General features: G+C 38.1%; 1 protein-coding gene and 1 pseudogene across 2 annotated transcripts in view; one reads left to right on the top strand and one right to left on the bottom strand.

The window, feature by feature from the left end:
- The window catches only part of FAM120A (family with sequence similarity 120A), a 159615-nt gene that overhangs the window by 23970 nt on the left and 109681 nt on the right, over nucleotides 1-25964 (bottom strand). For both annotated transcript variants that reach the window (XM_045285150.1, XM_045284905.1), the window contains exon 11: nucleotides 9781-10030. In XM_045285150.1, the coding sequence (XP_045141085.1) occupies nucleotides 9781-10030 (250 nt within the window). The remainder of the gene's footprint in view (nucleotides 1-9780; nucleotides 10031-25964) is intronic.
- LOC115871891 lies at nucleotides 3296-3590 on the top strand (annotated as a pseudogene).

A 25964-nucleotide genomic window follows, 5' to 3' on the forward strand; every position in this document is an offset into this window, starting at 1 on the left:
GTAACTTATGACAAAACAATAATGATTTGTGAATTATGGAGGGTTCATGAGGGAGTGGGAAAATAGGCAGCTGATATCAGGGGCTAGAGTAGAAGGCAAATGTTTTGAGAATGATGACGGCAGCGAATGTACATATGTGTTTGGCACAATGGATGTATGTATGGATTGTGATAAGAATTGTACGAGTCCCCAATAAAATAATTCTGAACGGGGGGGGGGGACGCTCAATGTCATTAGCGATCAGAGAAATGCATATCAAAACTACATATGAGGTATATTTCACCCTTACCTGGATGGTTAGCAAGGAGCTCTGATGTAGTGGTTATACATTCAGCTGCCAACCTCAAGGTCAGCAATTCAAAACCACCAGCCAGTTCAAGGGAGAAAGATAATGCTCTCTACACCCACAGAGAGTTACAGTCTACCCTGACAGTTCTATCCTGACCTATAGGGTAGTTCTGAGTAAGAATCCACTCGACGGTATTGAGTTTAGCTTGAAAATAGTTAACATAAAACAAGGAAAAATAATATGCTGAGAGGATATGGAGAAATCGAAACCCTCATGTACTGCTGGGGAAAATGCAAAATGGTGTAATTGCTGTTGGGACAAAAAACTGGTGGCTCCTCAAAAAGCTTGAAGTAGAGCAGCTATATGACCCACCAATTTCACTCCTAAGTATGTACCCTAAGAGCCTAATAGAAGCGACACAGCCACACATATGCACACCATGTTGACTGCTACACTAGATACAAAAGCAAAATGATGGAAATTGCCTAACTGCCCATCAGTAGATATGCACCATATATATGTAATGAAATGCTACTTAGCAATAAAGGAAAAAATGAGCTCGTGAAAGACGCACAAGTAGATAAAGCAGGAGTATATTATTTTGGTGACGTGAACCAGTCACAAAAAGGCAAATGTCTTATATTCTCACTTTTGTGAAATGACTTGCAGAAGTAACTACAGAAAGTAATGCTCACTAGTGTTTCCAGGAATGGGGGTGGGGAGCGGGGCGTGCTACTCTCTTGGTAGTAGTCACATTTTGTTGACAGTAAAAGGAAATACACCACTGAATATGGGTGAATTTTATAGAGCATAACTAATGTAATTGATATCAATAAGCTGTACCTAGGGAAAAGGGATGAAGGGGCAAGTGTTAGGCTATGAATGGTTTTACAAACAAGAAGCGTCACAAAAATGTGGGGAGAGGTGTTACAGATGCCAATACTAGACAGACATGACCAATCTCCTCATGGGATTAGTTCTCTTGATTTGGGGGGGGGAAGAGTCAGGTCATGGTGTCATGGAACAATCCAGGAAGTTGGTATAATAGACTACTTGAAGTTTATGGTCAATATCCCAGTATAATGAGCTGTGTCTGGAGTCTTACAAGTGGCCATCTAAGATACAACAACTGGTCTCGACTCAATGAAAACAAAGGAGAAAGAAGAAACCCTAGAATGATAAAAAAAACTGGATTATAGAACTATCTCCATAACTCACGGCCTCTACTTTAAGACTAGAATTAGATGGTGCTTGACTATTACTACTAATCATTACCATCAAAATTACAATAGATGAGTCCTGACAGAGAGAGAAAACTGGATCACAATTTCATATTCTTAAAGGATTCATCTGCACCTATTGAGGCTAAAGAGTCCACAGCTCTGAGTTGCTCATCAAATCTTGAAAATACCCTCCTTAAATGACCTTTAAGCTAATGACAGTTTAGTTCAAAGAGTAAAGATGTCTTTGACATTGCATTAAAAAAAAAATACAAGACTATGGTCAACAACTATTTTTTTAAAAGATGGAGAGTAGAAGGGAGAATAGGAAGTTTAAGCAAACTGAAATTAAACAAATAGAACAGAAATACCAAGAATGTTAATACACACAGAAAATATAACTAATGTTACTCATCACTATGTCTAGAAATTATAGATTGGGGGTGGTGGTGGTGAAGTTTTACTGTATATTTTCACCTAAAATAAATTTCAAAAGATGAAAGAAGTGTCAATCTACACATTTTACATCTATTAACTTAAGGGTCATCGCAACACTGTAGAGCAGTGGTTCTCAACCTTCCTAGTGCTGCGACCCTTTAATACAGTTCCTCATGTTGTAGTGACCCCACAACCATAAAATTATTCTCATCGCTACCTCATAACTAATTTTGCTACTGTTATGAATAGGGTGACCCCTGTGAAAGGGTCGTGCGACCCACAAAGAACCGCTGGCTGCTGTAGAGTCAAGATTTGTCTCATTCGGAGATTAGGAAACTGATGAACAGAAAGCTTATATACTTCAAACAAAACTATATGGCTAAATAGAAAGGACATATAATTCAAAAATGGACAAATCGGTGTATTGCATCAGTAGAAAAATGGTTAGGGATTGGTGTCTCTTTTAACTTCATTGGGGGAGGGGTTTCACTGTTAAGACAACCTAAGGCTGAGTCCTATAAAGCAGAGGTCAGGCATGTCTCCACCTTTTTTTGCAAATTCTGATACTAACTGTACCTCCTACAGCACTCTAATTCTTTACAAGGTCTGATAATTTGTTGGAACTCATAGGTAATACTCATGATCATAATAAGTGAAGAGTTTACAATTCAGAATCAGCAAAGTTCAGGATATACTTCTTAGGTCAAGACATGCCCACAAGAAAACCTCTCTGGCCCTCAGCCTTTGACCTGCCCTGGCAAGTGTTGAAAAAGCCCTTCTATTTCTGCCAATAAATAATGCCCACTCAAACCAGGAGGCCTCAACCTGAAGCAGTTCAGTTCTAGCTCCATGAGCAAGCAAACCTAGCTCCCTTGAAGTTAAACAAGTCTTGCTATAGTAGCAAGACTCTTGCAGAAAAGCATTCAGCTTTCCTCCTTTGTAAACCAGGAAGTCTGCTGGGCTACCCTCTGCCAGATCCCTAGTTCGCTATGTTTGCTTCTGGGGTGTCAATCTCTGGAGGTTCACCTTAAAGATCTCCAGGTTGTGCTCCACTCCTGGCTTTTCTTTATTGATGGTAACAAAATCCCTTCCTGACTGTGGATGACTCATTTAATAAAAAACGAATCAATCTCCTTGGTACAGATCCATACACTTACTTGAAATGCCATTTTACTATAAAGATGCCATGCTCCTTATTTATGTTATCAGCAAACTATCCAATCCCACCGTGGGCCCTAAGTACTTCAATTTGCAGGACCTTAATCCCTAATTTGGTGAGCGTTAAAAAGCTTGAGTGCCTTCGCTTCCGGACTCCTTGGTCTCGGGAAAGAGATGACACGGAAAAGGGATGACGAAGAGAACATCATCCTTCAGAAAGCGTCGCAATAAGAAGCACACCTTGTGCCGCAGCTGTGGCTCTAAGGCCTACCTTCCACAGAAGTTGACCTGCGGCAAATGTGGCTCCCCTGCCAAAGCGCAAGTGAAAGTATAACTGGAGTGCCAAGGCTAAAAGGCGGAAATATCACCGGTACTGGTCGAATGAGACACCTAAAACTTGTCTCCTGCAGATTCAGGCGTGGATTCCGTGAAGAGCAACTCCTAAACCCAGGAGGGCAGCTGTTGCAGGATCCCGTGCATCCTAAGGATTTCAACATTGAGTTGTGCAATAAATGTTCTTGTATTAAAAATGTAAAAAAGAGACAGAGTTTGACTAGAAAGGTCATATCAAGTATTCTATTACACTATAATTGGATATATTTAAATGAGCCATATATTTAAAACATTAATTTCATTAAACTATAAATATTTACAATAACAAAAAACTCTATACTTTGCATTAATTTAAACTTTAGGGGAAATTTTATGCCAATTTAAATGTGCCAAGAGTGCATAACTTTACAACATTCTTTTGGAGGATTCATGAACAAAAAAGTTTGAGTGCTACAAAATTTAAATACAATGGTCCCATTGAATTTCAATTTGGGCTTGATACAAGAAATAGCAAATATAAAGAAAGGGTCTCCTTTTGGCTAAAAAAATTACCATGGAAGAGACTGTGCTCAATAGTTATACCACATTCTTTGCATAATGTATCCAGATTATATGTAATTTTAAAAAAATTCTAACCAAACAGAAAAAAGATACTCTTGGTGACAAATTGGAGGCTCTCAGAACTCAATTTAGCCCATGACAACAAAGAGCCTTGTTGCTAAAAAATATCTGCCATTTCTTCCTTTTGGAGTTTCTACTTTAACAAAGTTAACATTTATCTTATTAAAATGTTTAGTCCTCTGAAAACTTTCTGAATGCTGGCAACTAGTGGAGAGACTCCACAAGGAGAGAGATCCTGAGCTTCCTAGCAGCAAGAAAATCAACTTAAAAGCTAAGTAGACCCAAATCTCTTAAAGTGGGAGAGCGGCAATGCTTGCTGGCAGACTCCCCGCTTTACAAGGGGCAATAGCTAACTCTATGAATCTCACTCCTTGCCAGCACAGTGATTTTTTTTCAGGCCCCAAAGGCAACCCACAAGGGACTCTGGTGATGCACTGGTTACACATTAAACTGTTAGCTGGAAGGTTAGAAGTAGGAAAAAAAATCGGGCTTTCTACTTCCATAAAGATTTATATCCCGGAAACTCACATGAACAATTCTGCCTTGTCCTACACGGTCACCGTGAGTTGGCATTGACTTGGTGACACTCAGTTTCTCGGAAGAGAACGTAGCTAACCAAACCTCTTACCAAGCCAACCTCTAGTGGACCTTGAGAAGACAGCAAAATATGTGGGCAGCGTGGTGCAAACACTCTCAGTACACAAGCTATTATTGCTTTTTGCCATTTTCCCCACCTTTCTTTAGTACAGTCCCCCACACCCACGCCCAACCTAACCCACGAGTTCACACATAAATACTACCTAAAGAGCTGGAATGACTATCCATTTGCTGATTCTATTTTTTTTACTTTATTTGCTTAGTGTTTTGTAATATGGTTCTATTATAATATTTTTACTCTTTTAGTTTAGTTCTCCCACTGCCTCTTCTAAGGCGACCTCACCCTAATGAGAATATGCAGAAGCAAAATCAGGATACCCACCAAAACAAGGGTTTTGTTTGCCCAGAGGCGACCACATTCAAACTACCTGGCAATATAAATTCAACATCCACACCAAGTCACTCCTGAGCTTGCTGTCTCTCCTTGCACGTCTGTCTATCATCTTTCTCAGCTATCTTTTTCCAAGTGAAATATGATTTCATGACACTTACTAATTCTGATTACCCTTCTAAAATGTACTTTTCGACTATTTTTAAAAAATCTGTTCATCTATACAGAAAGTCACTAATCATTACTATCATTGTTTTGTTAAGTTCCAGCAGGTGGGTTCAGACCCATAGCGACCCTATGAACAACAGAAGCAAATACTACCAAATCCTACACCATCCTCACAAGCATTCCTGTCCTTGGGCCCACTGTCACAGTCGCTGTGTCAATGCATCTCTTTGTGGGCCTTCTTCTCAGATATGTCCTTCTCTGGGGACTGGTCTCTCCTGACTACATTTGCATAGCATGCAATAGATGGTCTTGCCACCCATGCTTCTAAGGAGCACTCTTGGCTATGCTTCTTCTGATAGAGATCTATTGGTTCTTCTGCAGTCCTTGGTACTTTCAATATTCTTTGCCAGCACAGTTCAAATGCATCAATTTTTCTTCAATATTTCTTACTCCATGCCCAACTTACACTTGCATATGAGGCAACTGAAAACACCACGGTTGGGTTCAGGAACACCTTGGTCCTCAGAGTAACATTCTTGCTTTTCAAAGCTCTAAAGAATTCTTGTGTAGCAGATATTCTTAATAAATGCATATTCTGATCTACTGATTCCTGCTTCCATGAGCACTGACTGTGGAGCCAAACAAGACAAAATCCTTGACAACTTCATTTTTTCTCCATTTGCCATGATGTCTTCTATTGATCCACTTGTGAAGATTTGGGTGTTTGCTACATGGAGTTTGAATTCATACTGAAGGCTGCAATCCTTGATTTTCATCAACAATTGTTTCAAGTCCTCCTCACTTTCAGTAAAAGCAAGGTTGGATCATCTGCTTATCTCAGGTTAGTAACAAGCTTCCTACAATTCTGACGCTATATTGTTTTTCATAAAATCCAGTTTCTCTGATTATTTGCTCAGCAGACAGAATGAATAAGTACAGTGAGATAACACAACCCTGACACACACATTTCCTGATTTAAAACCATACAGTATTCCCTTGTTCTGTTCACACAGCTGCCTCCTGATCCATATACAAGTTATGCAAACACACAATTGAGGCTTCTGGAATTCCCAATCTCCTCAAGGCCTCCATAGTTCAATACTTTTGTATAGTGAATAAAATACAAGCAACTTTCTTTGGTATTCTCCGCTTTCAGCCAAGACACAGTTGACATTAGTACTGATATCCCTCATTCCATGTCCTCTTCTGAATCCAGCCTGAACTCCTGGCAGATACGTCTGCATGTACTACTGCAACGGAAGTTGGATGATCGTCATCAAAAATTTACTTGCATGTGATATCAATAATATTGTTCTCTAATCTGGACATTCTGGTCAGTCACCTTTCTTTGGAATGGGTACAAATATGAATCTCTTCTGGTCAGTTGGCCTAGTAGCTGTCATCCAAATTTGCTGACAGAGATGAGCAAGTGCTTCCAGTGCTTAATTAGCCAGATGGAGCATTCAATTGATATACCATCAATACTTAGAGCCTTATTTTTGGCTAATGCTTTCTGTGCAGTTTTAACTTCTTCCTTTAGTGTCATTGGTTCTTACTTATATTCTACCTCCCGAAATGGTAAAAAGTTAGCTCGTTCTTTTTGATACAGGAACTGTGTATTATTTCAATCTTCTTGGGGTGCTTCCTGCATCATTCAATACAGAACCTACCAAGATTGTAACTCAAGGCTTCAGTTTTTTCATGAGTTCTTTTAGATTAAGATAGGCTCAGTGTGTGCTTTCTTTTCAGTTTTCCTATGGGATCAGCTATCAGAAGGCCCCCAAAAATCATATTGATGCAAACGAGGGGGATCAGAGTGGAGACCCAAAGCCCATCTTTAGACAACTGGATATCACCTCACAGAAGGAAGGAATGAGTCAGCCAGGGTGCGGTATATAGCACTGAAGGAACACACAGGAGTCCTCTAGTTCTTTAATGTTCCCCCCCCTCACCCCAATTATGACCCCAGTTCTACCTTACAAATCTGGCTAGCCTGGAACATGTACACTGGTATAGACAAGAGCTCTCAACACATGGAATACAGGACAGATAAAGGGCAGATAAACCCCTCAGGAACACTAATGGGAGTAGCAATACCATGACGGGAAGGGGAAGGTGGGAGGAGAAAAGGGAGAAGGGGGAACCGATCACAATGATCAACGTATAGCACCCCGCCCCCCATCCCGAGGAGGACATACAACAGAAACGTGGGTGAAGGGAGACAATGGACGGTGTAAGATATGAAAATAGTAGTAATTTATAATTTATCAAGGGATCATGAGGGTGGGAGGGTAGAGGATGGTAATAAAGAGGATCTGATAGCAAGGGCTCAAGTAGGAAAAAAATGTTTTGAAAATGATGATGGCAACATATGTACAAATGTGCTTGACACAATGGATGGATGGATTGTTATAAAAGCTGTAAGAACCCCCAACAAAATGATTCATAATAAAATTCGAAAGTCCTTAATTTCCCATTAGTGAATATTTGCAAAGGAAATCAGGAGATTCTAAATAAAAAACCCAAATATAACAAAATCCCAAATCTTCCCCAATTAGCTAAACTTCAGTATAAATAAAGAGGCCCACAGTGTGTTATAGTCTATCTCAACTTAGTCTTTCTAGATAAGTTATCAGCCTTAATGTCAACTAGGGATTTTTAAGACTTCAGATGGGGCCCAGAATGGGTAGTGAGGTGATGATGGCTCAAAATAGTGTGTCGGAGGTCCCCACAAGGGAGGATTGTCAAGGTGTGGTAAGAAAAAGGTCTGCCTAGAAAGGAGGGGAAACTCAACATTAGGTGTTAGGACCCAGGCTCAGGAGGGGAGGATGGCCCATTCTAGGTGGGGTGAAGAAGACATTCAAAAGGAGGTGAAGTAATGAGAGAAGAGACTACACATAACTATCCTGGCCATAAATATAGAAAACGAGAATACTAGCGTAAAGCTTACACTAGCAATTGGAGTTGTTGGTGTGAACTCATTGTTTTCAATTATAGGTAGAAATGCACCTGTATACAGTATTCATCTACACTGAGAGGACATGGAAGTAGCAATGCTCCAAAAGCTATGAGTCCAGCTACCATTAAGATTCTAATACCATTTCTAAATACCATCTTCCAGTACACAGAACTATAGATGAAAGAAATGGCGATTCCAATGAGACAGGGGAAGTACATGATCAGGCTAGCCATCTGCAGGAATGTAAAGGAAGTACCCCAAAAATGACAGAGGTATGTCAAAATAATATAGAGGCCAGTTTGACAAGGTTCCATTGGCAAAACAGGTGACAATTTAAGCATAAAATGAAATACTACTAGTAGTAGACTATACCCAAATCATTGAGCCTACACATCCATTTTGATTTAAACACATCAATGGTAGCATGAAGAATCTAAGGAGGAATGGAATGCATGTATAGTCTTCAAGTTAACGGCACCCACCAGCAAAAATGATTACTAAAAGTAGAGAAGTGGCATTCCCCCTGGGCCAGGAGGTGAGACGGGTGAACAGTAAGTTTCCCTTTCAGGGTACAGTGAGGATGGGACCCACTCCTGGGAAATTTCTAACAGAGACACACACTTGGGTATAGTGAAAGAACTAGTAAGAAAGCTAACCCAAGAAACAGCTTAGAGCAACTGTGCTCTTCAGAATGCCAGGCAATAAACATCAAGCAGACAGAAGTATTTTTAGACTAAATGAAAGGGATGTGGAATTTAAATGTAGACAGAGATCCTCAAATTGATCATTCTGTGACAAAGGACATTACTAGAACAACTTGAGAAATAGATTAAGATTAGATAGTAATAAATATTCAAAGCCTATTAACTCTTAAGGGCAATACTGAAGTTCTACAGAAAATGATCTTTAGTCATAGAAAAACAAACAAAAATATGTGAAGATAATGGGTGTCATGTCAGCAATCACAAATGGTTCAAGCAAAACAATAAAACCAATAACAAGCCCCTTTTGTATTATACTTGTAACTTTTTTCTAATTCTGAAATTATTTCAAGCTTCACCACACCCATCTCCCACCCCTGCAAGCACTAGTGATCATTCAGGTATATATAACAATTCAAATTAACTTTAAAACTTCATCAGTGTCTACAAACACAACTGTAGCTCTGCCTGCTGATAAGGTCAAGGAGCACTTCTGATTAGATAATTATCCAGAAATTCCTCCTCCTTATAGGCTTCAAAAGTTACAATAATTAAAGGAAACTATGTTGAAATTATCAACTTATCAAATATCTTAGACTCTACTCACTAATTATATATGCATACAAAATCGCATAAATTTAAATATATACTACTTGTTACCTTTATTTAATAAGAAATATAAATATGAGATTTAGACAAATTTTCAGACAAATCAATTATACTTTGAATAAGAATATAAAGTTTGTGTGCTTTACACAAAATACACGTTTGAGAAAGCAAATACAATATCCAGCATAACGCTCAAAAACAATGCTACCCACCTATACTGAGACTTACTGCAAATGCACTGGTATTCTAGGGTTGCCCAGATCCACTCCCCACACAAAGCATGACCCAACACGTACCGTAAGACACAGCAGAGCACCATGAGGTGGGTGGGTACATTTGCTGGATTAAGCATGGCTGGTGTGTCAGATCGCATGCAGGCCAGGAAGGCTCGCATCCTGCGGTTCTTATCCTCTACTGCCTTTCCCAGCCAGAGTCTTTTCAGATTGGGGCAAGTCCATTCCCTAAATGCAAGAGCTTCCACCAATTCAGGAGTTTGAGGAGACTTCCCTTTGTAAGCTGCCCATTCTTTAATTATCACTGGTGAAACTACAGAAAGGAAAAATCAGAGAAAATTCTCATTTATGAACCAGTCACACTGACGTAAAGCTTTAACCAAAATAAACTGTCGTAATAATTATAGGATAAAGATTTCAGCTTTCACATGATAATGTATGCCCTTGTTAACAAGCCACTAATCATAAAGCTCTGTTCTTTACTGCTTAATTTGCTCCTCTGTTCTATGCAATTTGATATATCATTTCCATTTCCAATTAAGCTACCAAGAAATTTTTTTCCTCAAGCAAATCATGACTTCTCAATAACTAAGAGGTATAAATATTTTAAATCTTCATATATTTAACAAGAACATTTTGTATAATTCCCAAATACATGTACTGATCTGATTATTTTAACATGAGAAAATCTAATATGGATAACTAATAACTTTTTCTACATAAGTTACTTTTACTAGTAACCATTGAGGACTATTTCACATGTCGTCACGATTGCACTCAGGCACCTCCCACCTAAACAACTACTAAAACATATTTTAAAAATTGCTACAAACTGATCATCCTGTAATGAGACTTAAAAACTCCACTAAGACCACAAACAGAATCAATATTCAAAGTTTTAAAATCCTACATATGCTACTATTATACAGAGTAATTTATTTAGGAAATCTTGAGACAAAGTACCAAAATTTGGTGACATTCTACCTGAAAACACAAGCAATAAGTTCTAAGTTGATAAATTACAAAAAAAATTGGTCAGTAAAGTCTTACAAACACATTTACGATTTTCCACATTATTTCCAAATAAACTAGAAACTCTAATGAGGAAACAAAGACTAATTGTACCGTATCAGCAGGTTTTCTCATGAATGGTTTGATTTAATCGGGTACAATTTGGGTGTACATTTCATCACTAACCAAAAGCCCACTTACTTCAAAGAGCATCAGAACTAAAACAGGGACTCGAGTGGCCCCTAGTCCAGTAGCTGTTTTTAACAGAAGCCTTTAGCTGGCCACCCACATATACCATCACAACAGCCCCTTCCAGGGCTGACTGCTGGCATCATGACTGATTTTCAACACACTAATTTTCATTCATAAAACATTTAGCCATCTAGGTTCAATTTCCTTACAGTAATGTTTATGGCGGCTGAGAGATTCTAAATAACCCAAAATCATGATAAAGGTTAAATGAATAACTAGTAAGCATTATCCTCAACTAAGCATAGTTTTGCAATACAGCAATTTCCTAAAATGTAATTTAAAATACCAACAATTACTTAGATATAATTTATCACAAACAGAAAAAATGCCTAAGCACACTTCTGAATCCAACTACAGAATGTTTCAAGGACGAAGCAGTGAAATTGCCCATCTATACACATCATTAGCTATAGCATCCGTGAAGGCACTGCGACTAGCCCATTTTGGGAGTTAGCTGTAAATACGTCACATGAAGCAAATTCTTTGAACAGGTGTACAAATCAAGACACTTAATTTACATTTAAAAGGATTTGTGTTAAATGTTAAGAAAAATTTACAACACTTAAAATGGTTAAAGTCCTTACAGTCAAATCACAGATATACATAAATAATACTTATGTTTACTTATCTTTATTCAATACTTTTCAGTACCAGATTACAAAAATCAATGTCTATTTACATAATTAGCAGGACCTGTCCTTTGGCCCTGCAAATTAAGAGACCACAAATAGGTACATTCATTTATCTCACCCACCCCCCACCCCCGAAGTACATCTAAGAACAGTTTCAAAGATATTTCACAGTTGCATGTGATAGGGAGAACTGTCATTGACCCTGTGGTCAGGGCACTTTCCTAGTGGACATCTCCTGATATCAGTCAGCCTCATGAGACCAACACTACTGTCAGCTCTGAGAACAGAAAACTATCTAAGGAAGATTACATAACTAGATATCAAGCAATATGCTATATGAGGATCAGTCACAAAGGATTGCTATTGGGAGTTCTGGCTCATGCATCCAAAGGTTTATACACCCCCAAGTCCCTCCCAAAAAGTTTATACATGTCTCTAAAATTAATATGGCAATAAACAAAACCTCTTAGCCATGTTTTAGTCTCATTTGAGACTTAACAAAAAGAAGATATACTTTGTGCCACAGGGGTGAAAAATCGATTTTGAGATCAGCACTAATATCAAATATTTAACCCAAGTAGGCATCTTTAAAAATTATCAAAGGTTTACAAGTTTACTGGAATGCTGCTCCACATAAAACAACAGTTTTTAGAGGAACCAAGGGCTTTAAGGAAAGCCAGGAAGTAGTCAATAAGCCAAGGGAGGAAATACCTTCAACCTCAATGAATGAAGAAACTGTAGCTAAAGGCCAGACACTGGTAGAAGTCGACCAAAGAATTGCCATTAATATAATAGCTACTAAAGTTAGGAATCTCATATGATTCAGCATTTTAACTTTTTTTAAAAGTCATTTTATTGGGGGTTCACACAACTCATCACAATCCATACATACATCAGTTGTATAAAGCACATTTGTACATCTGTACATTTGTTACCCTCATTATTCTTTTTTTTTAATTATTTTATTGAGGGCTCGTACAATTCTTATCACAGTCCATACATCCATCCATTGAGTCAAGCACACATGTACACCTGTTGCCCTCATCAATCTCAAAACATTTGCCCTCTACTTTAGCCCTCAATATCATTTGCTCATTTTCCCCCTCCCTCCCAGCATTTTTACTTTTAAGTGAACATCTGGGCCTCCGAAAGCTTTCGCTCAATGGGTGGCAAAAGCACTACTTAAAAGAGTTCGCTGAGAGATTGATCTTGGCATCATCTTTTACACAAGATTGAAAGTAATGAGGGTAATTTTAAGGAAGGAATCATTAACTGGAATAACTCTTGGATTTACCAATACAGTCGAGAAAGCAAGGTCAATCAAATCAGTGGCTTCCAGGGGATCTGTAGGGACAGTTAAATTCAATGTGGAGAGAAGTCAGCTCCAAAGGTTAGGGTAGATAATATGGATAGATGTTTTCCAATGACACAGGAAATCACAGAAGGTTTTAAGAAACTTACCAGGTGAGGAAAAGGCCAGGGACGTTGTGCTGAGGACTTCCAACCGGCATCCTATCACACCTGCTTATTCTTTGCACTTACCAAGAGCATGAAAATTTTGTTGGGAAATCTTACTCCATTTGCCCTATAGTCTTGACCCGACCTTTCCAGACTTCTTTTGACTCCCCACTCTCAAAAGAACATTGAAAAGCAACAAGATTTTAATATCTCAAGGATGGAAGATCTACCATTTTGGGATCTTAAGGAATTCCTATTCCCAATTGTGGTAAGTGGTGCCATTTCATTTTCTACAGCGGTTGTATATATTTACACTCCCACCAGCAGTGTATGAGGGTTCCAATCTCTCCACAGTCTCTCTAGAATTTGTTACTTTTTATTTTTATGAACTTGGCTGTTAATGCATGTGTAAGGTGCTACTACATGGTTGTTTTCATTTGCACCTTTCAGGGTATTCAAAATGCCTTTTAAAACAAAGTAAGATTATCCCTAGAGTCAACTGATCCAACTGTTGTACAGTGAAAAAATGTTTCATCACAAGCAAATACTTACCTAGTTCGTGGTATTAACAGGAAAATTCACTACTTCCAGAAGTAGATCATTTCTAAAAGAGCACATACCAGACTGCCTTTCTTACATAAAACTGAATTTTTGCATAGGCAAAAACAATTTCAAGGGATAGGTTTGCTGTTACAGGATACTAAATTTAGAATGCATTTTCCTTGTAGAAACTATAGTTAAAAATACAACTTTAGGACATAAAACACTATTATATTTCATTTGGTGGCTAAAATCAAGTATTTTCAGTCAAAAGTTAATCTTGTCCTAGGATACTTAAACCCAGAACCTCCTACCTTCAAACACTTTTGTAAACTGACTTTGGAATCTGTCTGTCTGGCAGGGGCAGTCATATTATCAAATTTGTCTCTTAGGCCATTGCCAAAAAATACCATGATTAATTTTCAATGTCTAATATGGGTTTAAGAAACCCTCGTGGCATAGTAAATTATGCACTGGACTACTAACTACAAGGTCATCACCAGATGTTTTTCAGGAGAAATGAGTGGTGAGAGGATACAATGCTGACGGACACCTTTCCTGATTTTAAACCACGCAGTATTCCCTTGATCCATTCCCACAACTGTCTCTCGCTCCATGTAGAAGTTCCTTATTAGCACAATGAAGTGTTCAGGAATCCCCATTCTTAAGGTTATCCATAGTTGTTATAATATACACAGTCAAATGAATGCATTGGCATAGTCAACAAAACATAAGTAAACATCTTTCAGATATTCTCTGCTTTCAGCAAACACTCATCTGATATCCGCAAAGATACCTCTTGTTCAACATCTTCTGAATCTGGTCTGGACCTCTGGCAGTTCTCTGTCGATGTACTGCTGCAGCTGTTGTTGGATGATCTTAGGCAAAATTTTATTATCATATGAAATCACCGATAGCATTCTACAGTTTGAACATTGCTGTGTCACCACCTTTCTTTGGAATGGGTACAAATATGGATCACTTCAAGTAAGCTGGACCAAGTAGCTGTCTTATAAATTTCCTAGCATAGTCTGTTCAAACATTTCAATTGGTATGTCATCCAGTCTTGGAGCTTTGTTCTTGGCCAAGGTCTTCAGTGCAGCTTAAAATTCTTGAAACTCATCCTACAGCACCCACTGATTCTTGTTCATATACTACCTCCTGAAATGGTGTGATGTCCACCTATGTCTTTTTGGTGCAGTGACTCTGTCTTCTTTCCTTGTCTTTTGATGATTCCTGCATCATTCAACATTTTGACCATAGAAACCTTCAAGATTGCAATTCGAGGCTTGAAACTTTTCTAACTTTTCAGTTTAATACATGCAGAGCGTTTTCTACCCTGCCGGTTTTCTAATTCTAAGACTTGGCACATTTGTTTATAGGTGCCTTTGTCTTCTCAAACTGTTCTTTGAAATTTCCTATCCAGCTCTCTGACTTTGTTTTTTCCATTTGCTGTAGCTACTGTACAATTAAGAGCAATTTTCAGTCTCTTTTGACATCTACTTTGTTCTTTCCTTTGTTTTTAATGACCTTTTGCTTTCCTCGTGATTTTCTTGATATCCTCCATCCTCCCTCCTGTCATTAGTGTTCAATGCAGCCTATCTGTTCTTGAGATCTACTCCAAATTCTGCTATGATAGATTCAAGGTCATATTTTGGCTCTGTGGACTTGTTTTAATTTTTTCAGCTTTATCCTGAACTTACCTATGACCAATTGATGGTCTGTTCCACAGTCAGCCACTGGCCTGTTTTAGCTGCTGATACTGAACACTGTCTCTCACCACAGACGTAGTCAATTTGCTTTCTGCATATTCCATCTGAAGAAGTTCATGTATATAGTCACCTTTTGTGTTCTTGAAAAAGGTTATTTGCTATGAACAAGTTGTTGGATTTGCAACACTTTATCATGCAATTTCCAGCTTCATTTCTACCCCTAGTCCATATTTTCCAAATACTGTTCATTTCTCATTTCCAACTTTTGCATTCCAATCACCAATAGTTATCAATGCATCTTGATTGCATGTTTGATCGATTTCAGATGGAAGTCCTGGGTAGAATTCTTCAATTCCTCATCACTAGCTTTTGTTGGTACCTTAACATTCTAACTGTACTAGGGAGTTAGATACATATAATCCTATCATAGACAGCATTGTACTTCATGGTAGAATTGGCAAGATCCTTTCTGACAATGAATGTCACACCAATTCCTCTGAAACAGGGAGCTAAGTCCTTCTTCATTGTCTGTTCCTAGTGACTGTCACTAAGAACAGAGCCCGAGTTAAGACTCCATTAATAGCTTGACTTCCATACGCTTCAACTCTGACAGGTAAACCTTAAAAATAATAATGATTATCTTTTTTAAAAAATCATTTTATTGGGGGTTCTTACAGCTCTTATAATAATCTATACATCTATTGTGTCAAGCACTTTTGTACATATGTTGTCATCATCCTTTTCAAACATTTTCTTTCTACTTGAGCCCTTGATATCAGCTCATTTTTCCCTACCTCCCCACCCTCACTTCCTCATGAACCCTTGATAATTTATAAATTATTATTATTTTCACATCTGACACCGACCACTGTCTCCCTTCAACCACATTTCTGTTGTTCGTCCTGGAGGGGTGGGGGCAGGGACGGTTATACATCAATCATTTCAATCAGTTCCTCCTTTCTCTCCACCACCTTCCCCTACCTTCATGGTACTGGTACTCCCATTATTGTTCCTGAGGGGTTGACCTGTCCAGGGTTCTGTGTGCAGACAGTTATAAGTATCCCATTTTTAAATGTAAACCACAGTGTACCAAAAAAGCATTTTTTAAAGCAGTCTCAAAAGCTTGGCACAATATAAATTCTTCAAAAGTAGTTCCACTATAAATAAATGTTTTATATTTCTATTAATTTGCCCCCCATATAACTATAATTTATAGCTATCTACTTTTTAAAAGCATATTATATACTTAAACTTTTAGATAGTGGGTAATAATATTAAGTTTGAGATATTGCGTAAATTGGAGGCAAGTACACAGGATCAATTTTATTAAGTGGCTGTTAATTTTTAAATGTGACAACCATTGATCTTTAGTTCCTAACTTTTTAACTTTTCAGTGATAGCTGAGGCTATCTTTTAAAAATACACAGAGAATCTGATTTCAATCTTCTTTGTGTCTAAATTTCTGTACCTCTTCCATTTCCATTTGGAAAAAAAAAAAGTAAGAATACCAGGATCTGCATGTTAGCTCATGAGTTTCCAGTTTTGCAGTGGTTGAGGATAAGGATCCCTCAGTGCCCTATGGATTATACTCTGGGTTGTTAAAGGTTAAGGGTTAGCTAATGGGGGTTCAAACCCATTAGCCGCTCCTCTGGAGAAATATATGGCTATCTGTTCCCACACAGATTGGCAGTCTTGGAAACCTGATAGGTTTCAGGTTTCCTATGAATCGGAATCAGAGCTCCAGGACAGTGGGTTTAGTTTGTCTTCCCTTGGAGTTTAAGAAGTCTTGGTGGCCCTGTGGCCTAAGTGTTAACCCACCAGTAACTCTGTGGATGAAAGCTGCCTGCTCCCATAAAGATGTACTGCTTTCTGAATACTTCAGGAGCCTTTCTACTCTGTCGATAGGGGTGTTATGTGTGAGCATTGATTTTTGACAGTGGGTTTGGTTGAGTAGTTTTAAGGGCCAAATATAAACACCATAACACATCTTTCTGTTTTCTCACAGTGAAGATATCATAGCAAGTCAGAGCCCTAAGTGTGGTGTTCTGGGATTCAGACCATGTGGGCTGCTTAGTTCCACCATTATTTCAGTAACAAAAGAAATACCTCTCTAAAAGTCTACTTTACCCTTCCCGATTCAGCAACTGCTATGTCAACATCCACTCCATTTAGATGAATCCTCTTTTGCTTGGAGGGAAACCATTCTCTTTAACATATCAACTTAGGAATAACACAATAATGATTTTCACTAGCATGCTGCAATATATTCTGATGCAATTTTTTAAAGCTGAATTAAACAACCTAGCAATAGACATAGAGCCTTGGCGGTACCTTTTGCAAGTCACAAAGAGCATGAACAGATCACCATGAAGAACTCAAGGACATTTCATGAGTACAAGAAGATGGGGACCCAGTTTAAGAAGTCCCCTCTGAGGGAGGGGGGAGCAGGGAGGGGGGGAAATGAGGAGCTGGTATCAAGGGCTCAAGTACAAAGAAAACGTTTTTGGGAATGATGATGGCAACAAATGTACAAATGTGCTTGACACAATGGATGTATATATGGATTGTGGTAAGAACTGTATGAGCCTCCAATAAAATGATTAAAAAAAATTTTTTTAAGTCCCCTATGTGGGTGAATAACATTGGCATCTTTGGCTGTGCTATGACTCTTACAATGGGAGCCAAATCATACACCAAGTATACTGGGACCTGATGACCATAGGTACCCTCACTCAGTGCTACTTCAACATGGGTGCTTCACACCACACTCACTCCCATCTAGATCACGAAAGAGGAAGAGACTACATCCTGCCAGCATGCTATCAAGCAGTTGTATGACTCCGAGATCAATTTCCTGCTGCCCCTTCCGGACCTGTGTCATCAGCATGAGTCACACTTAGCCCCACATAACACCACATCACAGGCCTGCTCAGTAAGTACTTCCTGGACAAGGGACAGGGGGCTATTTGGAGAACGAGGGAGCATTGGTGACATAGTGGGATAGCCTTTAGGCTGCTAACTACAAGGTCAATGATGAAAACGCACCATGAGACAAAATCAACATGATGGCACGTGAGTGGGTGAAAGGCACACCAAAATGGAAATTAAATTGCAAAAATGCAATTCAATACGAACTCAAAAGGCTAGAATTTTTCTTAGGATCTATTTCTGGATTGTAAACTTCAATCTTCTAACAATTTTCAAAGAGAAACTTTGGTAATGAGTATTTTATCAACTTTTTAATTAAGAGACTGCATTTCCAATGGAATAAAATATTACCTCTCACACTCACTACTATCAAGTCGATTCTGACTCATGGCAACACCATAGGACAGAGTAGAAGTGCTCTGCTGAGTTTCCATATTAAGTCTTTATGCAAGCAGAAAGCCTCGTCTTTCTCTTACAAGCAGCTGATGGTGTCAAGCTGCTGAACCTGTGATTAGCAACCTAACTCAGAACCCACTACAGGACTAGCACGCCTTCTCTTAAAATTACCAAGAATTAAATATTTTTAAATAACACTTCACATTTCCATATACCCTCTCTAATAATAAAGCAGTCTTGGTAAACTCTTTTTTTGTTGTTGTTGGGTACAGTAATCATTAACAGGAACATAACATCTGCAAACACAAAATGACCTAATTTCTGCAGTTGTTTTACATTGCAAACCTAAAGTGCAGAAAGTTATATTATCTCCTTGAGTAGATGGTCTTATCTTAGACACCATGTAAAGAACTTTTAATTACCAAACTTCCAAACATTGACCAAAATGCCAATGGGTTATTTTAAGAACAAAGGTGTTTTATAGCTTCTCACCAATTATGTAAGTTAATCTTACCTTTTATATGATCTAAGAGTTGACCCTATGCTAGTAAGAGCCTCCTTTAGGCAAGCTTTAAATACATTCATCTTTCAAATCTTGCCAACCAGAAACACTTGCAGGTCTACTTTCACATGGTCTCATTAGACATCTACATCTTCCTATTAACTAGAGCAGTGATTCACTGAATTCATCTCCAGCCTCAAGAAATACATTATTTTTCTTTAATAACATTAAAACAGGCATCAATTAACAGATTTTAAAGTTAATATAACTATGATTTATGTGTCAAATTAGATAAGATGATGAGGCCCAGTTTTATGACCACTCATCCAGATATTGCTCATAAAGATTTGTTTATATTTATTTATGTATTTTGGATTTAACAAAAAAATCTATTTTCTCAGTGTAGAGGGCTAGAGGTATGAATCAGGACACCTGCAAAATATAGTTTTTAAATGTTCCTCTCAGCTTCTAATCCTTGGCAGTCACCATGTGGCATAGCATGTATCTTCCTGCAACTGGGCTCGTTAATCTCCCCATGTTATATATAAAAAACAAACAAACATATTAATATTACCTCGTTAACATAACAATGGAAATTCATTCAAGTGTAATTATAATCACAGATGTAGGAATTAAGATTTACAGTATATATTCAATCTATAACAAGAACTTTTCCAAAAGCACTGTGTACAAGTCTGATGCAGGTCTCTAAAGGTATTTACAATTAAGTTAAAATCATTGAAAGCAAAACGTGTGTCAGTTAGATTTTTGTCAATTTGAATTTGTATGGAAATGTAGGGGTGAAATCCAACTTGTATTATTTGGGGTGTTGTTTTTTCAGTGTGTTGATTTCTGGATGGTGTTACAAACTAGTTACCCTCATGTTACTGTATTGTTGATATTCGGACCAGAGAGATCCAATTAATGTTTTTTTGCAATGCTCATTTCCTTTTAACAAATTATCTAAATATTTCCTTGTTTGGGAATAGTTTTATTTCTCCTCCATATTTGATGGATAGTTTTTGCTGAATATAGGATTCTTGGTTGGCAGATTTTTCCTTCGGAGATATATATACACCGTTTATACTCGTGTATAAGCCAAGTTTTCTAGCACTATTTTAATGCCATTTTGGTGGTAAACTTTAGGTGCCTCAACCTGATAGGCCACCGTGTGTGTGTGTGTGTGTGTGTGTGTGTGTGTGTGTATTTGCTGCATAGCTTCTGCTGAGAGGTCTGAGCTTATTCTCATCTGTTTATCTTTATATGTGACTTTTTCTTCTTTAGCTGCTTTCAAGATTCTTTTTCCTCGAAGTTAGATAATTTGACTACTGTATATCTAGATGTTTTTCCTGGGCCTAACCTATTTGGAGTTCTCTCTGCCTCCTGGATGGTTATTGTCTCCTCCGCTTTGTGATATGGGGGAAATTTTCCTGCATGAATTCTCTTAATGTTTTATCTGTACATTTGTTTTGTCTCTTCATGTTCTGGTACGCCAATGAGAAGTACCGTATATACTCATGTATAAGCCCAGTTTGTCAGCAAATTTTTAATGCAGTTTTTGTGGTACAATTAGGTGCCTCGGCTGATATTCGGGTCGGCTTATACTCGAGTATATACTTCTCTATATGGTGCCCCACATCATCCTCAGGCTTTCCTCAGGTTTTTCTTCATTGTTTTGCTTCTCTCACTTGCTGAAGTCTGCATGGGATGTCTTCGAGCTCACTTACTCAATTCTCCTTTTCTTCCATTCTATTACTCAGTTCTTGTACCATGTTTTTAAATTTACCTGTTTTATTTCTATTACTTCTTTTGGGGGTGAACTTTTTAGTATCTTAATATCTTCTTTTGTCCTCAGAATTGCTCCCCAGATCTCTTGTATGGTCCTAATTTCCTGTATTCTCTTTCTGGTAGTTCCAGGGCTTCTTTTTCTGTATATTCCATTGGGTTTGGGTAACCTTCAGCTGTTGACTTTCATCTGGATGTTTTGTGGCTATTTACAGTTTACTCGGCACAGTGGCCCAGCCATAGGTGATATATAGAGTTTTGTGCTGTGTAGGGGCGGGGGTGGTGGCTCTTTGGGATAGAAGACAAAGATCAGAAAGGGGCTGGAAATCATGTTGTGTGGGGATGAGGACGTTAGGTGTGTAACACAAATGAGGTATAGGAACAAGAGAGTAGGGATTAAATGATGGTATTAATTAATAATAGGTGGTGTTCTGGCTAAACATACTGGACATACTCATGTATAAGTCGAGTTTTCCAGCACATTTTTAAATGCAGTTTTGTGGTAAAATTAGGTGCCTTGGCTGATATTCAGGTTGGCTTATACTCGACTATATACGATAGCATTTTGTTAATAAGTTGAAAAGGGGGGAGATTTTAAGAGGTGTGCTAACATTTGATAGTTTATGTGAAAGTGTATTTCACTGAGAGAGGGAAATAGAGTCTTGATATAGTGGTAGGTGGAAAGAATATCTGGTAATCTACCAGGGTCACTTATTGACCCACAGTATTCCATAGGGAGAGTTCAGTAGGCCCATGTATTGTATATATAGACAAAAACTTGGGTTTGACCTCAATCAGCTTCCAGACTAAGGGAGCTGGTAGGTCTGTATAGGAACTGAACTCTTTCAAGGGGAAGGAAGGTGGACCAGGTGCTAAGAGTTAAAGTATAGAGAGTCCTCATCTGTCACAAGATCTAGTGTTCATTCAGGGTTCTCAGGAGTCTGAGGGAGGAGGGAGGGGTCGCTAAGTGAGAGGGAGTTTCTAATTAAGGGGAAGTCAGGAGGGGTGAGAGTCCCTCTTAGTGACCACCCAGCTTGGGTAAAGGGAGCCACAGAGACTCACTCCTATGCGTCCTCATTCTCAAGGGAAAGAACTCAACTCTTTCACGAAGGGAGAAGGAAAACAGTGATAGAGCAGAGGCTGGAGACTGCATGCCATGCCAAAAGATCTGGCTTCCACACACGGTTCTCAGAGAGTGGGGGTGGGAGGTGCAATTGGGGATGCCAGGTGAGAGGGGGGGTCCTACTTGGGGGGGTTGGGGGCAGTGGGGAGGAGAGTCCCTCATACCTCCCTCATGCCTGCAGATAGATGAGCGTGGGAAGGAGTCTGCAGAGACTCACTTCTGTGGCAAGCTCTGGGTTCTCAAGGGGTGAAAAAGGTGTGCTTTGCTTGTTTTAAGAAAAAAAGAAAAAAAAAACAGTCCTGGAGCACCAAGAATTCAGGTCTTACATCTGATTTCCCAGAGTGTGGGGCCCTACCTACTGAATTTTGGCTGGGGCAGTGAGAGTTTTATATAGGAGTTGATATCTAGCCACCATCTTCCTGGAGCCAAACTAACAAGTTAATTTCTTTAAACCAAAACTCTACACACACAAATGCACAGTCATGTACACCTATATACACATTTCAAATTTGCTGTTTCTCTGGCGAAACCTAATACAAAAATCAAAGTAACTGACATGACTGTGTCAGCATTTATTAGCTGAAATCTAATAAACAGTATAACATATAAGTATTTACTACCATATATACTCATGTATAAGCCGAGTTTTTCAGCACATTTTTAATGCAGTTTTATGGTAAAATTAGGTGCCTCGGCTGGTATTCCGGTCGGCTGATACTCGAGTATATACGGACTTAAGTTCTCACACAAGGTTTGTTAAGCAAGTCAGAGTATTCAGGCTCAACACTTAAAAACGAAGGTGATGAAGAGAGCAATCTTTCTTGTGAAGAATGGGTATTCCAATTAGTGATGATCAATGGAGATGTATTACTGACTAAAAACGATGAACTAGTATCACTCCTCCCACTTTTAAATTAAGATATCAAATTCATACATCTTTTTGAAAAGTAAAATTTTATTTGTACTACCACAATAAATTTCTCTAGGTAATTATTTAAATCCAGAGACTTAATTCAATTTTTGCTAAGTAGTCTAAAACGATCTCCTCTCTCATGTAAGTTTCCTCTACACCACTTCAGTCCAGATATCCTTATCCAAGCTCTCTAGATCTTCATCACCTTATAAAGATGAAGCACATCTTATCAAAGCTTCAATGACTTCTTACCCTTGCCTAACAACAAAAAAATCAAAAGTCAATTTCAGAAATAATCTACGCACAAAAGGTCAAGATTGTTTTAATACTAACCTTCCCAAAAAACCCCAAAACCTTAGCATTTATATGAGCACGCTCACACAATTAAAATCCTTTTCCCCCCACAATTAGTATTCTAACACATGAAACTTTAAGTCTTCATATTCAGTAAATTATGTACCAATTAACTATAAAAAATTAATTCATTTTTAATACATGTTTTATACTCATGGAAAAGAGTAACATAGGCAATATTAATAGATATAAATGATTATTTACTAGTTAAAATTTTAAACATTTGGCAAAAACTGCAGCTTTAGCTCCTCCCTCATGGGAAAAAAAGATCTACTTTGCATTTCAATTCATAAGCGTTAGCTACAAATGCTGCTAATCCTTTTCTTATTAGTTGGCTCATTTCCCAAACCAAACCTATAGGATGTTCACTCACCAATTCTTCTAACTCTGTCTTCACCAAAAAAGGTAGTTCTAAAATATGGACTAATTGAGTATTCTTTCCTCTCATCAATCATCAACATCTTTAAGTTTTCCTATTCTCAATGATAAATGTATCTCATCTCTCCTTGCTGATCTTTGCATATTTCTAAAAGAATAACATAACAACAATCAGATTCCCAAATTATTCCATCATCCATTCCTACAAAAGGAGAGGAGGGAAAGAAGAGAAACAAGATGAAGAAGAGAGGGGAAAGGAAGGAGGGAAGATTAAAAGGAAAGGGGGAAGGGGAAGAAGACACTTCCGATCAAACTTGTCCTCTGAAGCTCCCTTTGTCCTACCTACTTCAGCAAATACGAAAATGTTTTGTGTACCCTGCCTTCCACCTCTTTTATCCCTTATCCCTGTTTTGCTTTTTAGCTTCCCAGACAGTAAACTTTCTCTCTACTACCCAGATAACCACTTCCAGCATTCCTCCCTTTGTTGCCTGATCTGTTGTGTCAGATTGTTACAGACAACATCCCAACTCCACCTAATAAACACGTATGCCCGTTCTTGCTTAGTTCTGTATTAGAGTGGATAGGATCAACACCTTAAGCATGGCCTGTTCAAATCATCTAGTCATCTCCCCTAGGTTACTCCATTACCAGGGACTCGAGAGTAGGCTATAAGCAACAAATCTGACCCCATTATTCTCCGCTTAATAAAGATTTATGGGCAGACTCATTTGCTAAAATGAATTTCAGTCTTATACCTGGTTGAGAATTCCAAGTGGCACAGCAAGCTGCAGCGTATTACTCTAATCTCTTGGCACCATCAGACCTCCTTCCACTGGTTCTCTGAGTTTTCCTGACGTTATTCCTGCCTTAGAGGGTACTGAATCAGTATACTCCCCAGCAGGATGCCATTTAAGATTATCTCCTGTATTGTCTATACACATCTCAGCCTTTCTCAACCGTAACTCTAATAGCAGCACTATGTTGATTCTTACATCGAAAGACTATTCTTTGTTTGCTTATTTATTCCCAAAATATACTTGTCTTATGCAGGAAACTCAAGAAATAACTTAGTTGAGTATAAATTTCTTTGAAGTGTTAGATAACACTCAGATACACACACACACACACACACACACACACACACACACACACACACACACACGTGCCTAAGGGGGCTTCAAAAAAGTGTGTAGAAAAATGTCCTATCTTATCATTTTGTCTTCCTGCTAACTTTAAAAAGCATACTCGTATTTAAGAATACACTCAACCTTTGAAAAGAATTCTAATACTCACTGCTTCAAAAGTTGTTAGATATGGGGGGGGGAGGGGGGGGAGAATGAACTAGAGTGGGAAATGGGTATGTCCTTTTTTTTAGCTACAACCACATAAACTCGGTAATCATAGTACTACTACTATGTATCTTTATGTAAGAGTAGTAGCACATGCTTAATTTCAAAATAATAAAGTACCACAATTTTGCCACAGTATATAAAAATTAGAACACTTTAACAATGTTCCATTCATACAAAAAACATTAAGTTCAGAAGAGGGACTTAATTTTTAGTTTCAAAACTGCCAAAGTTTAAAAAAAAAAAACCTCCCAAAGTAAGAAACACCCATAGACTTGGTCTCTAATTAAAAATAAATTATTCATCTAATAATACTGTATGACAAAACACATAATTGGTAAATTCTTTATATATAACTTATAGCAGACTAAATAGTCTTAAGTTAAAAACAAACAAACAAAAAAAACTCCCACTTAATAATTTACAATTTCCACACCACAAAAAAATACCTCTATTTTAAACTCAGGTTTAATCTTTTTTTTTTTTCTGTATTTCTTACTAAATATAAGCCAACTTTTATAATCCCTACATTAGTATATAAAATTACCTATAACAGAGGAATTTTTCCCAATAAATATTTATTACACTGGTCCATTCGAAGATGGAAAATCTGTTTGACGTTAACTTTTAACAATAATTTCAAACAATACTTTTTACTCTCACCCTCCATCTCCAAAGTTAATTAGTAGGAATTGTGTACTAAAATTAAAATGATTCTTCTGTGATGACAAACTAAATTACACGGCAGTTGTTAACAACTACTGAGCTGTATATAGTGGCACTGAGACAGCACAGAATCATTATGCCAGGGATTTAACAAAACCTTTCCTCAAGAACACTGGGCTTCCAAGAGAGGATGTGCAGCCCCTCCAAAAAAATCAGCGAACACACAATACACACATCCTATCATGCAG

The sequence above is a fragment of the Echinops telfairi genome, unplaced genomic scaffold (assembly GCF_000313985.2).
Source record: "Echinops telfairi isolate 266 unplaced genomic scaffold, ASM31398v2 ScPeMD7_1;HRSCAF=3_0, whole genome shotgun sequence".
NCBI classification, from domain to species: Eukaryota; Metazoa; Chordata; class Mammalia; order Afrosoricida; family Tenrecidae; genus Echinops; species Echinops telfairi.